Source organism: Salmo trutta, chromosome 12 (genome assembly GCF_901001165.1).
Source record: "Salmo trutta chromosome 12, fSalTru1.1, whole genome shotgun sequence".
Classification (NCBI taxonomy): Eukaryota; Metazoa; Chordata; class Actinopteri; order Salmoniformes; family Salmonidae; genus Salmo; species Salmo trutta.
The window spans coordinates 34217615-34234068 of NC_042968.1; the positions used below are offsets into that span (position 1 = coordinate 34217615).

A 16454-nucleotide genomic window follows, 5' to 3' on the forward strand; every position below is an offset into this window, starting at 1 on the left:
TAATGCATCAATGCAGGGTTTTTGTTATGTAAAAAAAAGGCTTTTAGCTGCGCTTGCGGGACAGTAATGCCACCTGACAATCGCTCCCCACAGTCTTGGCAGTGGCCCGGAGTGAAGCAGCCCCGGCTCCTTGTGATTGACAAGGACAAAAAAGAAGACAAATCCCATTCATGTTGTTGAATTGTCAACCGCAGCCGTGGGATTTGAAAAAGGAACCGGATGAGACCGTGACTTTGACGAGAAGAGGTAAAGAACTTAAACATGACAAGGGTGATTAAAATATCCCCAGAAAGTCAGATAGGGCGTCGAGGTAGGAGAGAGACCATCTCCATAAGACATTCCATTATTGATGAGGACTGGGACAGAGGAGCTGGGAGTATTTCAAGGCCAAACGTATTTGTGTAGCGGCAGCAGCTTACACAGCTTGTTAAAGATGGGTGTTTAGTCACAGGTACTTCAGCATGGGCGACATCACCATTCAGAAAAACAACAGATTCTGTTTGACTGAGGGAAAACAGGCCATAAGCCACTGTTCTGGTTACGCACCACCATAGTTGCTGGAACCATGCTGGAAAGCACAATGTGAGGAGAAAATGTCCGGGCCAGTACAGTATGGTATAGTGTGTAAAGGGTATACATTTACTCAATCCAGTCTTCTGTCCATTTGTCAAGAGTATACAACAGTAGCATGACCCATACATATGAAAGTTGAAGACTTGACCCTCTATGATTTGAGAAAACTGTCTCTACCACACTTTTAGTTTACGATGCACATTAATTGAATATATTTGATCTAGTTCTGGTGGTTGACACCAGTGGTTTCTGGAGAACCGGATATGCTAAGTGAATCCTGAAGCAAGTCCATCTCATTCTTGCGTATAACTCATTCATTCCAGCCAATCACTAAATCTGAAACATGAAATGTCACTACTTTCATTTATCTGTCTCCTGTCCTCATATTTAGCCTCACATTGAACATCACCATCAAATCCCCGGACTGAGCCACCAGAAATAACTGGTTCGGTACAGTATCTGCATGGGTGGATGGTTCCATACTTGACCCTGTATGAGGGCAACCGTTAAGTGGAGGATGTGTGCATCAAACCCACAGATACCTGCTCCCACACACACCCTCTAACGGTGCTAGTATCTGGCTCATGTTCCCGGGCCATATCAGATGAAGTAGAATTATCCAAGCTATGATTCAGGTTCGTCCTGAGTAGTTGAAAAGTAACAGTGACACACTGTACCATGATGCATTCAAAGCCCCCTTTTTACATGAGGAGCCAGAACACAAAACCCATACAGCTTTTTGACCTGTAGACTTTGTCATATACTGTACTGTATGACACATTTTTTTTTTCTTTGTACCCATCACAGCCTCCAACACACCAGGCCTCCACTGAGCGTGTCAGTCATCACACGGGTCAGACTCTCCAGGCCTTACTTACTCTTCCATATGGGTCCAATTTACCCCGGCTAGTCTGTTCTAGAAAGCTCCATGGCGTTCCTGAGGCCTGAGCCTGGGAGGCCTTGGGACAAGGAACCGTTCAAGGCTCTTTCCGATAAGTCTGTAGAGAAATGACAGACATTCTCTCTCTGTGAGTCTGGTTCTATCTGTCTCTCTCTCTCTATCTCTCTGTCTCTCTCTCTCTATCTCTCTCACGGTCAGTATGAGCAGAGAAAAGCTCACTCGGACAGCGCATTCTTTCCACCAATCCCCACGCTGTGTTTCTCCCAGGTTCACAAAGTAATCAGAAACACATTTGACATCTGTGTGGCTTTACAGGTTGAAGTAGCATAGAATCCATATCCCTTCACAGTACCTGCTCCTTACTTTAGCTGTCTGAGATTGCGGCTGAGGAGGCTGACATTGAAATGGGAGAAATTCTTCTGCTCTTTCTGCCTATTTCTTTCAGCCAATACAGTATAACAGATGTCCATTACAAAACTACGTTGAGGTCTCTGTGATTTTATACATTTGTAACTTTTTCATTGGTTTTAACGGAGGCCAGATGAGGTCTCCCTGACGAAAAGTACACACCAAAGCCATGACATTATTCAATAAGAATATAGACAGTAAAAAGCAAAAAGGTAAACAGGATCACAATTAAATTGTTGGGAGCACATGCAAAATGTGTGACTTTCTTTCACTGTATATAAAAATATAGACAGAAATAAACATTTACTTATGTCAATTGTTCGGATTAAATAAATAATGGCACAATCCTTTTTTTCTAATGGAACTTAAATTCACAGTCCGTAAGAATTCCAGTCATTACAATTAATGAAATATACCATATTCTTTATATTTTTTAAGAATATGGTGAATAATACATAACATTGTTTATATTTTTGTTGGTAGCCGAGATTGTGTTGATGTGATGTCATCCTGTGTTTATTTGTATGTGACTGTCCTACGTATATATTCTACTGTCTTCGTGAAGCAAAACAAATTGCCCAGTGGAACGATAAAGATCTACTCTGCCATGCGTTAGAGAACGTCTAAATCCCTGTCCACAAAATGAGATGTTCCCATTCTCCCTCTGCGCTGTGAGAACATGACACCTCCCCTGTCCACACACACACACACACACACACACACACACACACACACACACACACACACACACACACACACACACACACACACACACACACACACACACACACACACACACACGCACAAACGCACAAACACACACACACACACACACACACAGAGAGAGAGAGAGAGAAACACACCATGTCCAGTGCAGCCGTGCTCAGTGGACTGCGATCGCAGGGTGAGCGGATGTGAAACGTATCACTGACCCAGTCACACACACTGCGGGCCGGGGCACGGAGGACAGACACCACACCAGATGCCGAGTGGTGCCCAGGGCATCAGAGGCATCCCTGTGAGGGGAAAGGCCCATCGAGCCAGCACAGGGAAATAAGCACCTGTCATGTGCCAAGTGGAGTGTTAAGTGCACAAATTGTGGAGGCGTGGGGGATGTTTCCGCGGGGGTGACAGCTCAGGGCTCTGGGTGCCATGTCAGGGCCTGGCAGATCATGTGGAGCCTTTTCCACCGTTCCTCGCCCATCCTATCCACCATCTCTACCCCATCTCTCCCCCATCCACTCCACCATCTCTACCCCATCTCTCCCCCATCTCTCCACCATCTCTACCCCATCTCTCCACCATCTCTACCCCATCTCTCCCCCATCCACTCCACCATCTCTACCCCATCTCTCCCCCATCCACTCCACCATCTCTACCCCATCTCTCCCCCATCCACTCCACCATCTCTACCCCATCTCTCCCCCATCTCTCCACCATCTCTACCCCATCTCTCCCCCATCTCTCCACCATCTCTACCCCATCTCTCCCCCATCCACTCCACCATCTCTACCCCATCTCTCCCCCATCCACTCCACCATCTCTCCCCCATCCACTCCACCATCTCTACCCCATCTCTCCCCCATCTCTCCACCATCTCTACCCCATCTCTCCACCATCTCTACCCCATCTCTCCCCCATCCACTCCACCATCTCTACCCCATCTCTCCCCCATCCACTCCACCATCTCTACCCCATCTCCCCCCCATCCACTCCACCATCTCTACCCCATCTCTCCCCATCCACTCCACCATCTCTCCCCATCCACTCCACCATCTCTCCCCCATGTCTCCCCCATCCCCTCCCACCATCTCTACCCCATCTCTCCCCCATCTCTCCACCATCTCTACCCCATCTCTCCCCCCATCCACTCCACCATCTCTCCCCATCCACTCCACCATCTCTACCCCATCTCTCCCCATCCACTCCACCATCTCTACCCCATCTCTCCCCCATCCACTCACCATCTCTACCCCCTCTCTCCCCCATCCACTCCACCATCTCTACCCCATCCTCCCCCATCCACTCCACCAATCTCTCCCCCATCCACTCCACCATCTCTCCCCATCTCTCCCCCATCCACTCCACCATCTCTACCCCATCTCTCCCCCCCATCCACCATTCTCCTACCCCTCTCTCCCCCATCCACTCCCCCATTCTCTACCCCAATCTCTTCCCCCATTCCACTCACCCATCTCTCCCCCATCCACTCCCCATTTCTCTCCCATCTCTCCCCCATCCACTCCACATTCTCACCCCATCTCTCCCCCATCTCACTCCACCATTCTCTACTCCCATCTCTCCCCCACCACTCCACCCATTCTTACCCCTCCTCTCCCCCATCCAGCCTCCCCCTCTCTCCCCCATCCACCTCCACCATCTCTCCCCTCTCCACTCCACCATCTCTTACCCCATCTCTCCCCATCCACTCCACCATTCTCTCCCCCATCCACTCCACCATCTCTCCCCCAATCCTCCCCCATTTTCCACTCCACCATCTCTCCCCCATTCCACTCCACCATCTCTCCCCCATTCCTCTCCCCCATCCACTCACCATCTCTACCCCTCCTCTTCTTCCCACATCCAACCTCCACCATCTCTTCACCCATCTCTCCCCCATTCCACTCCACCATCTTTCTTCCCCATCTCTCCCCCCTCCACTCCACCATCTTACCCCCCATCTCTCCCCCATCCACTCCCACCATCTCTCCCCCATCCACTCCACCATCTCTCCCCCATCCCACTCCACCATCTCTCCCCCATCTCTCCCCCATCCACTCCACCATCTCTACCCCATCCACTCCACCATCTCTCCCCCATCCACTCCACCATCTCTCCCCCATCCACTCCACCATCTCTCCCCCATCCACTCCACCATCTCTCCCCCATCTCTCCCCCATCCACTCCACCATCTCTCCCCCATCTCTCCCCCATCCACTCCACCATCTCTCCACCATCCACTCCACCATCTCTACCCCATCTCTCCCCCATCTCTCCACCATCTCTACCCCATCTCTCCCCCATCCACTCCCCCATCTCTCCACCATCCACTCCACCATCTCTCCACCATCCACTCCACCATCTCTCCCCCATCCACTCCACCATCTCTCCCCCATCTCTCCCCCATCTCTCCCCCATCCACTCCACCATCTCTCCCCCAGCCCTGCCGCTGCTGAGGGGCACAATGGCAACAGTTATTAACTGGCTGTCTGCCTCATTTATCTACATTAATCCTGGCTGGGCATCTTTGGGGGGGGGGGGGGGCGATGTGGGGGGTGTCATCGCTGAGGGGCGTGGCAAAACAATCTCTGCTGAGCGTTTAGATCGTTTGTTCCCGAGCGCCGGGTGTCAGCTACAAACCAAATTGCCAGCCGCGTTTGTGTCGCCACCACAGTCATCTTCTCACCTCACTCGGACTCGCCTCAACCTCTCCCCTCAGGTTGGCGAGGGACGCGGGCCATTGTAGGTGCTCAACCCGCGTGTCACATGACCTTTTTACAGAGTAACATTAATGCCACATGAAGGGCTGACGCCGAGCGGTGTGAAACTGTGAAATATATTATAAATTGACCGAGCCGGCGGTGGTTGTACAGTATGGATGTGAAGAACTGTGAGCGCTGGTCGCAGGCATTGTTATGACTCTGGCTGTTTAGTATCATGGGAGTTGACAGGGCAGTACTGGTGGCCATGGAGGGGCAGAGTTCTGTGTGTTCTGTGAACAACAGCCTCAGAGCTGCCAGAGAGAAAAACCATGAACTAAAACAGAGTCAGTATGAAAGATGGAGTCTAACCATGCACCACTGTTACATGTTTAAATGGATGTCTATTCTCTGCTATTCCAATATAAGGGTTTACCATTGACATGTGACACTCACTTTGTCCTTGTTGTATTTTACTCATGTGCTTTTATTGTGTTGAAATGAATCTCCTATTGGAATAACGAATTGGTGTGAACTTACCGTAACCTAAGATGTTGTTTCCAACAGTTCAACTCAGAGCAGTGAATAGCTGCTTCTTGTTGTTTTCTTTCAGGGACGGTCTTAAACAGCGCCTCCGTAACATTCCTCCTTATTGTCCGGTGCTCTTTAGGGTTCTACAGTGTTGTTATCAGCAGCAGAGGTAGCACTTGAGATGAAACATCTGTAGGAGGGAGATGGGAACCAGGTGCCAGAGCATCCCTGTGACGAGGGTGGAATCATCCTTCTAGGATTCTACTGCCACCCTCAGGATACAGGCCCACCAGGCACATACCAGTACACACTGACAGCATGAACTGCTTAACCACTTGGCTTTTGCATTGTTACTTTGCATTGAGTTTTTCTCCCCTAGTTTTATTGAAAGGGATAAACAGAAATGAGGTGGGACTGGGAGACAGATAGAAGGAACACAGTGTGAATTTTCTCATTGCTTTTGTACACCATAATCAACTGATTAGTTATTTAATCACTGAAGTTCACAGTATGTATGAGATCAGCCCTCAGCCCTTTCTGCTGGAACACCTGCTGACATCTGGTGAAGTTGCCCCTTACATTTTCCCCACTTCTGGTTAGGGTAAGGGCTGGGGGAGGGGAAGCTGATCCTAGATCTGTACCTAGGGGAAACTTCACCCCAGAGCCCGACATCTTAAAAAACTTGATAGCTGAATTATTTGGAGTCACATAGTGAATTTGTAAGAGGGAAGAGTCAACAAACTCATTCTAAAAGAATTCAACCAGTAATGATTTATATAGCCTACAATACAGCATATATAACACATCAACAAGCACTGATATTTGAATAAATAGGGTATACCATCTACATAGAGTGTTATCTGTCATACAGTACCTTTATTATATAGCATCGTAAATGAAATACAAACCCCCAAAAAATCACAAGAACCATTTTTAAAAAGACTAAAGCCACACACCCAAAAGGAAGCTTATTCTGCATGCTTTATTAGACTCCATTTGACAAATAATAAAATGTGATGAGAATATATTATAAAGCTAACAATTAATGTAGCTCCCATACCATAATTCTAACTGTATCAAGGTCATAAATAGTACCTGTCAAAGGTTTGTACATACCTACTCATTCAAGGGTTTTTCTTTATTTGTACTATTTTCTGCGTTGTACAGTCGTGGCCAAAAGTTTTGAGAACGACACAAATATTAATTTCCACAAAGTTTGCTGCTTCAGTGTCTTTAGATATTTTTGTCAGATGTTACTATGGAATACTAAAGTATAATTACAAGCATTTCATAAATGTCAAAGGCTTTTAATGACAATTACATGAAGTTGATGCAAAGAGTCAATATTTTCAGTGTTGACCCTTCTTTTTCAAGACCTCTGCAATCCGCCCTGGCATGCCGTCAATTAACTTCTGGGCCACATCCTGACTGATGGCAGCCCATTCTTGCATAATCAATGCTTGGAGTTTGTCAGAATTTGTGGGTTTTTGTTTGTCCACCCGCCTCTTGAGGATTGACCATAAGCTCTCAATGGGATTAAGGTCTGGGGAGTTTCCTGGCCATGGACCCAAAATATCGATGTTTTGTTCCTCGAGCCACTTAGTTATCACTTTTGTCTTATGGAAAGGTGCTCCATTATGCTGGAAAAGGCATTGTTCGTCACCAAACTGTTCCTGGATGGTTGGAAAAAGTTGTGTTGGTACCATTCTTTATTCATGGCTGTGTTCTTAGGCAAAATTGTGAGTGAGCTCACTCCCTTGGCTGAGAAGCAACCCCACACATGAATGGTCTCAGGATGCTTTACTGTTGGCATGACACAGGACTGATGGTAGCGCTCACCTTGTCTTCTCCAGACAAGCTTTTTTCCGGATGCCCCAAACAATCAGAAAGGGGATTCATCGGAGAAAATGACTTTACCCCAGTCCACAGCAGTCCAATCCCTGTACCTTTTTCAGAATATCAGTCTGTCCCTGATGTTTTTCCTGGAGAGAAGTGGCTTCTTTGCTGCCCTTCTTGACACCAGGCCATCCTCCAAAAGTCTTCGCCTCACTGTGCGTGCAGATGCACTCACACCTGCCTGCTGCCATTCCTGAGCAAGCTCTGTACTGGTGGTGCCCCGATTCCGCAGCTGAATCAACTTTAGGAGACGGTCCTGGCGCTTGCTGGACTTTCTTGGGTGCCCTGAAGCCTTCTTCACAACAATTGAACCGCTCTCCTTGAAGTTTTTGATGATCCGATAAATGGTTGATTTGGGTGCAATCTTACTGGCAGCAATATCCTTGCCTGTGAAGCCCTTTTTGTGCAAAGCAATGATGACGGCACGTGTTTCCTTGCAGTTAACCATGGTTGACAGAGGAAGAACAATGATTCCAAGCACCACCCTCCTTTTGAAGCTTCCAGTCTGTTATTCGAACTCAATCAGCATGACAGAGTGATCTCCAGCCTTGTCCTCGTCAACAGTCACACCTGTGTTAACGAGAGAATCACTGACATGATGTCAGCTGGTCCTTTTGTGGCAGGGCTGAAATGCAGTGGAAATGTGTTTTGGGGATTCAGTTCATTTGCATGGCAAAGAGGGACTTTGCAATTAATTGCATTCATCTGATCACTCTTCATAACATTCTGGAGTATATGCAAATTGCCATCATACAAACTGAGGCAGCAGACTGTGAAAATTAATATTTGTGTCATTCTCAAAACTTTTGGCCACGACTGTAGATTAATAGTGAAGACATCAAAACTATGAAATAACACATATGGAATCATGTAGTAACCAACAAAGTGTTAAACAAATCAAAATATATTTGAGATTCTTCAAAGTAGCCACCCTTTGCCTTGATGACAGCTTTACACACTCTTGGCATTCTCTCAACCAGCTTCACCTGGAATGCTTTTCCAACATTCTTGAAGGAGTTCCCACATACATTGAATACCTGTTGGCTGCTTTTCCTTCACTCTGCGGTCCAACTCATCCCAAACATTCACGGGTGATTGTGGAGGCCAGGTCATCTGATGCAGCACTACATCACTCTCCTTCTTGGTCAAATAGCCCTTACATTGCTTGGAGGTGTGTTGGGTCATTGTCCTGTTGAAAAACAAATGATACGCTCCCACTAAGCGCAAACCAGATGGGATGGCGATCGCTGCAGAATGCTGTGGTAGCCATGCTGGTTAAGTGTTCCCTGAATTCTAAATAAATCACAGACAGTGCCACGAGCAAAACAGCCCCACACTATCACATCTCCTCCTCCATGCTTCACAGTGGGAACCACACATGCAGAGATCATCCATTCATCTACTCTGCGTCTCACAAAGACATGGCGGTTGGAACCAAAAATCTCAAATTTGGACATCAGAACAAAGGACAGATTTCCACCGGTCTAATGTCCATTGCTCATGTTTCTTGGCCAAAGCAAGTCTCTTCTTATTATTGGTGTCCTTTAGTAGTGGTTTCTTTGCAGCAATTAAACCATGAAGGCCTGATTCACGCAGTCTCCTCTGAACAGTCGATGTTGAGATGTGTCTGTTACTTGAACTATGTGAAGCATTTTTTTGGGCTGCAATTTCTGAAGCTGGTAACTCTAATAAACGTATCCTCTGCAGCAGAGGTAACTCTGGGTCTTCCTTTCATGTGGGGTCCTCATGAGAGCCAGTTTAATCATAGAGCTTGATGGTTTTTGTGACTGCACTTGAAGAAACTTAACTATTTCCGGATCTAGCCATTTTCCAGATTGACTGACCTTCATGTCTTAAAGTAATGATGGTCTGTCATTTCTCTTTGCGTATTTGAGCTGTTGTTTTCATAATATGGAATTGGTCTTTTACCAAATAGGGCTACCTTCTGTATTCACCCCTACCTTGTCACAGCACAACTGATTGGCACCTGTTAATTGAAATGCATTCCAGGTGACTATCTCATAAAACTGGTTGATAGAATGCCAAGAGTGTGTAAAGCTGTCATCAAGGCAAAGGGTGGCTACTTTGAAGAATCTCAAGTATCAAATATATTTTGATTTGCTTAACACGTTTTTGGTTACTACATGATTCCATATGTGTTATTACATCGTTTTGATGTCTTCACTATTATTCTACAATGTAGAAAATAGTCAAATAAAAAAAAACTTGAATGAGTAGGTGTCTCCAAACTTTTGACTGGTACTGTAGTTAGCAACCAGCATTACCTCTACGTTTGCAGGTATACTGTAACCTTAAACATCAGGCGAGCTAGGCTTTACAGAGACAGAGAAGTCATTGTGTGTGCGAAAATCCTTTTCTCAGCCTCATCTATGGACCACCTCTGCTCTTCTGGGTATACCTGCAGACCAATTTCTAATCCAAATACATGATGAACAACTTAATGCATATGTTCACTTCACATGAAATGAATGGGAGTGTAAAAACTGCTCTTAGTCTGTCCCCCTTGTGGTGAATAGGAGCTGTGTCTGTGAGGTTTGAGATATCTTGTTCTAAGGCTATGGCGCCTCCTTGTGGTACATATTATGTACAATGAACACAGTTTATAACAGTTTATAATTTATAATCCAACAGAAGCAAATCAATCAATCAATCAATCACAATTGAATTATACCAAGTATCAGGTTTGTTTTTCTTGAGACAACTGTTGCCCTAGAGGACCAATGTTGGAGGAAACAACATCAAACACTCTTGTAAAAGTGACTTCCTAATCACATATTTTATATTGTATATCTCCTTAGTTTCTACATATATTTTTTGACTTGTAAATGAATTATATATATCCATTGATTCTTGAAGAATATAACTTATAAATGCCTCCTGAGCTTAGTTCATCTGTCGTGCCCCATCAGAACCCCAAATATAAGTTATACGTTTTATTCCAATGTTTGTAAACAATGTAAATGTAAACAAACACTGTGCAGCCTCAAAACATGGTTCAAATATAATTTTGATATACTGTATGGTCAGTCCTTGTATCCACAGCTCAGTCTATGAAATTGAGAGGGGTTACATTTCTCCAGGCCCATGCCTCAGCTTTTTACCAAAACAGAGGTGGGACAGTGCTTTGTTATTGTTTCAACTGCGGATTAGCTGTAGCACTTTCCTGCATTCAAATGACCTAGTGGTCACATGGGTGAAATGGTATCAATAACACTGAAAATCTGGTGTTTCTATGTCAAACGGTTTTGTTATATTTCAGTTGTCTGTGATGTATATAAAGTGTAATATTGGGATGCAAACTCAACATTTAATACATTTCAACCGTATATCTGACATGGTTCAGGTGTCTTCTTTCTTTATCCCATAACCATGTGTGTGAGGTGTATACTTTAGTTTCAAAGTAGAATTGTTTAAGACTACCAAGAAACACTATGTGACCCTGATTTAGCCCACTGCAGTAAAAGGTTAAGCAATTATGCCAGAGAGGGTATAGAATAAATCTGGGCATAACACATACATTGAGATGTTTCCCCAGTATAGTATATTATAGTATAGTAGAATAATAAACTATAGTATAGGCAGAATAGTATAGTATAGTATAGTATAGACTGTATAGTATAGTAGTATAGTCAAGTATAGCAAAGACTGTATATTATAGTACTATAGTTTAATTTAGTATAGTATAGTATAGACCCCTCAAACTCAACTCTGGACCTGAAAGCCAGTTGCACTGATTTTTTTCATTGTTCCCCTCTAATCAGGGACTGATTTAGACATGGGACACCAGGTGGGTGATTCCCCTCTAATCAGGGACTGATTTAGACCTGGGACACCAGGTGGGTGATTCCCCTCTAATCAGGGACTGATTTAGACCTGGGACACTAGCTGGGTGATTCCCCTCTAATCAGGGACTGATTTAGACCTGGGACACCAGGTGGGTGATTCCCCTCTAATCAGGGACTGATTTAGACCTGGGACACCAGGTGGGTGCAATTAATTATCAGGTAGAACAGAACCTGCAGGCTCCAGACCTCGTAGGGTAAGAGTTGAGTACCCCTGTTATAGACGGTATAGTATAGTATAGTATAGACAGTATGGTATAGACAATATAGTATAGTAGTATAGGTAAGTATAGTATAGACAGTATAGTTTAGTATAGTATAGACTGTATAGTATAGTAGTATAATATAGACAATATAGTATAGTGGTATAGTATAGTATATTATAGTAGTAAAGTATAGACACTATAGTAGTATAATATAGTAGTGTAGTAGTATAGTAAAGTATAGTTCAATCATTAGGATTGTTGTACTGGAAGTTATGTTGCTAGCCACACATTCTCGCTTGAGTTTTTTTTTAAAGTTAATATTAAGTACAGTGTAGATCCACTGCCATCCCCATTCAAATACATTATTTGTACTTTCTGCATGCTCTGGTTTGGTGAACACACTCTTGACAGTCCTTGGATGTATGTGTCAGGATCCATGTGAATCAGCAAACAGCATGTAGACATTAGGCACCAAACAGAAGAAAACAGACTGAAACAGGGAGGGACTACCTAAACTTGTCCAATAAGAAACACTTGTTTTCGTTTACTGTTGCAAAACGTTTTGCTATGGTACACCCTAATGAATACAGCCCAGGGTATGCCACTAGGAGAGCTAATAGAAGACAATGCATTTTTAATGAGTGTAAATACTCTGAGGGCTTCCAGGAAGCACTGCTGGGTGACTCTCATAACCTAACTGCCTACAATCTGCAATGCCATTATTTTTGTACAGATATAGGCCTTGTAGAAGGTTCCTGAGTAAAGTGTTGCCAACGTAGCATAGTTAGAATGAATGTAGAACATGTATAATGAAAGGCTTTATACCCTGAAGCAGAACCATGTATTTATCTAAATACATGGCTCTGGCCTGATGTAGCTATAGGAACACTACTCACGAAAAGGTTCCCCATACTGTAACCAATAGACACAACAAACCAGCAGACCAGTGGCCATAACTTGCTGCACATTCTGTTCCATTACAGCAGGGAGCAGCAAAGTCTTTCAGAACATACTTTCATAATTAGGCCTAGACATTGTAATAGGGCCCGAATAAAACAACCTAAATAACAAACATAAGTATGGCCAAAATACAATGTTTTTGTTGCACCTGCAGTTTGAGTTGGTGATATAGGCCTTTCCCTTCTGTAGCCCTACCAATAGCATGGACTTCCTTGGCAGAAAGTATGTAATAAATCATGAAACTATACAATACCAGATAAATTATTTGTCAATCAATACTTATGAAAATCAACGACATCACGACTCACAAATAGGGTACTGTCGCTTTCTCTTTCCGTCGTGTGCTGTTTTTAAGCGTGGGCTTCCACCGCTCAATCAAATTTACATAAACTTAGCGCTTTCCACCAATCAGGGTTGAGAACGCGCGACATCTCTGCGATGCAGGAAACCGCTCCTCCAACGCAAGCAGCGGCAACATTGTAGCGGAGAAACGCCAGCGGACTGGAAGCAACGAGGGGAGCACCACGGAATAGACCCCGTTATATTGTTGTGTTTCCCCCATCTAGGTCGTATTCTGTCTGGTCTCTCTGAAAAGTGAGTCGATACACCACTGAGGATGTCCGTGGCAGGGCTGAAGAAGCAATTTCACAAAGCCAGTCAGGTAAGCAGGAGACGCCCCGTTATATCACAATAAGTGGTCATGTTTCAACATAACGTTATGCTTTTAATTAACCTATCTAAACATGACATTGATCTATCTGTTATACAAACAACGACAATATAACAAAGCAATATTTATGGCTTGACGTAATGGTCTATCAGTTCCAATCCACTCTCGCTTTCATAATCAAGCTTACAAGTAGCGAGTCGACATCATTGTTGTGTTGTGTATTTTCTGGCCCGTGCCTCCAGTGTTGTCAGGAATGTGCATGTATGGTCGGGAGCGAGCGATCTACTTGAGCCTAGAGAGAGAAAAACATGTAGGCGACCTGCAACTAGTAGCAAGTGCAGCAGGTCCTTTTTCCAAACTTGGGATTGTTTTGCTTGCCAGCGCGATTTTATCATTCATTTGCCACATGGTGCTATTCTCTGAATAGGGTTCCTGACTAATATGCATTTGCTCGCAGGCTTAACAAAGACTCCCACAAAGACTCCCACATACAATGGAGAACATAGCAGTACCACAAGCTGTCCACCTCCTTTTGGTCAAGTTCTCAACGGGCTCCCAGCTAGCTTGCCAGCCACCTGCTGCCGCTGCTTTGCTGTACTTTAGCCTAGTTTTATCCAATGTTCTTTCATGGTAGCACCCAATGTGCATGTAGCCTCAGTTGTGAGTTGATGAAGATATCTTGCTATCTTGTTTCAGAAGTGTTGCTCCCTTCCCTATTTATATTATACAATTGGTCTGTCTGTCCATCTGTCTGCCTTTATAATCTGTCTGCCTGCCTGTAAAGTACAGTTGAAGTCGGTAGTTTACATACACTTAGGTTGGAGTCATTAACACTCCTTTTTCAACCACTCCACAAATTTCTTGTTAACAAACTATAGTTTTGTCAAGTCGGTTAGGACATCTACTTTGTGCATGACACAAGTATTTTTTCCAACAATTGTTTACAGACATATTATTTCACTTCTAATTCACTGTATCACAATTCCAGTGGGTCAGAAGTTTACATACACTAAGTTGACTGTGCCTTTAAACAGCTTGGAAAAATACAGAAAATGATGTCATAGGCTAATTGACATCATTTCAGTCAATTGGAGGTGTACCTTCAAGGCCTACCTTCAAACTCAGTGCCTTTTTGCTTGACATCATGGGAAAATCAAAAGAAATCAGCCAAGACCTCAGAAAAAACATTGTAGACCTCCACAAGTCTGGTTCATCCTTGGGAGCAATTTCCAAATGCCTAAAGGTACCACGTTCATCTGTACAAACAATAGTACGCAAGTATGAACACCATGGGAACGCAGCCGTCATACCGCTCAGGAAGGAGACGCGTCTGTCTCCTAGAGATTAACGTACTTTGTTGCGAAAAGTGCAAATCAATTCCATAGCAACAGCAAAGGACCTTGTGAAGATGCTGGAGGAAACAGGTACAAAGTATCTATATCCACTGTAAAACGAGTCCTATATCACCATAACCTGAAAGGCCGCTCAGCAAGGAAGACACCACTGCTCCAAAACCGCCATAAAAAAGCCAGACTACGGTTTGCAATTGCACATGGGGACAAAGATCGTACTTTTTGGAGAAATGTCCTCTGGTCCTCCAGAGATGGCATCATGAGGGAGGAAAATGATGTGGATATATTGAAGCAACATCTCAAGACATCAGTCAGAAAGTTAAAGCTTGGTCACAAATGGGTTTTCCAAATGGACAATGACCTCAAGCATACTTCCAAAGTTGTGGCAAAATGGCTTAAGGACAGCAAAGTCAAGGTATTGGAGTGGCCATCACAAAGCCCTGACCTCAACCCTATAGAAAATGTGTGAACAGAACTGAAAAAGTGTGTGGGAGCAAGGAGACCAACAAACCTGACTCAGTTACACCATCTCTGTCAGGAGGAATGGGCCAAAATTCACCCAACTTATTGTGGGAAGCTTGTGGAAGGCTACCTGAAATGTTTGACCCAAGTTAAACAATTTAAAGGAAATGCTACCAAATACTAATTGAGTGTATGTACACTTCTGACCAACTGGGAATGTGATGAAAGAAATAAAATCTGAAATAAATAATTGTCTCTACTATTATTCTGACATTTCACATTGTTAAAATAAAGTGGTGATCCTAACTGACCTAAGACAGGGAATTTTTACTAGGATTAAATGTCAGGAATTGTGAAAAACTGAGTTTAAATGTATTTGGCTAAGGTGTATGTAAACTTCCGACTTCAACTGTATGTCTGCCTGTCTGTCTGTCAGAATCTGATTCTACTTGTTTTCAGGAAACCCCTTGTTGTGTTCGAAGTCACATTCTGATGCCATACTGTGTAGGCTAAATACATCTTTTCACATGTGGAGATAGTTAACTTGTTACCAGACAACCTAGATAACGTGCACACTGAATAGAAAACACACAACGCAAAGAAAATGGCTTTGTTCTAATTTTAAAACAGCTGCATTTTCCACACTTGACTTGAGCTCAGTCTCTAGGCATACAACCTATTTATTCCCATGCAGTAGACCAACTAGTGGAGTTTTGGTCCAAGCAAGTACAAACATGTCACATTGGTTATATAATCCGTCTATTATTCATTCTCATTAAGAATTCAATGACCTTTTCTAATGCGAACATTGTTACCTATCTTCCAACACAATTACTCAGCATGAAAAGACAGCAGCAGAAGGATGACTCATGGATAGACCATGTGTGTGTGTGTGTGTGTGTGTGTGTGTGTGTGTGTGTGTGTGTGTGTGTGTGTGTGTGTGTGGATTCACATTACCACTCTCTGAGAATGGATCGTGTTCATCACGGTAGAACATTGTCATTCAGTTGTTGCTTGGGACCATGAGGTTGAAATATATGCCTTATTATCTGATTACGCAGCTGGGTAAAAGTTATTAAAAGTGATTCATTTAGTGGTAAATATTTCCAATAATCTGAACATTATAACTGTATTTTCTGTCTGTCTGTCTGGTTTTACTGCCTCAGCAGAGCATGTTTTTGTCTGGTTCCTGTCTGGTAATGTACTACCAAAG

General features: G+C 44.0%; 1 protein-coding gene across 2 annotated transcripts in view; it reads left to right on the forward strand.

The window, feature by feature from the left end:
* Window positions 1-13182: 13182 nt before the first annotated feature.
* sh3gl3a (SH3-domain GRB2-like 3a) overlaps window positions 13183-16454 on the forward strand; it is a 38714-nt gene continuing 35442 nt past the window's right edge. The window contains exon 1 of one of the 2 annotated variants that reach the window (XM_029768096.1): window positions 13183-13418. In XM_029768096.1, coding sequence (XP_029623956.1) covers window positions 13374-13418 — 45 coding nt within the window. In that variant the 5' untranslated portion in view covers window positions 13183-13373. The remainder of the gene's footprint in view (window positions 13419-16454) is intronic. The other variant, XM_029768095.1, reaches the window with a different exon arrangement.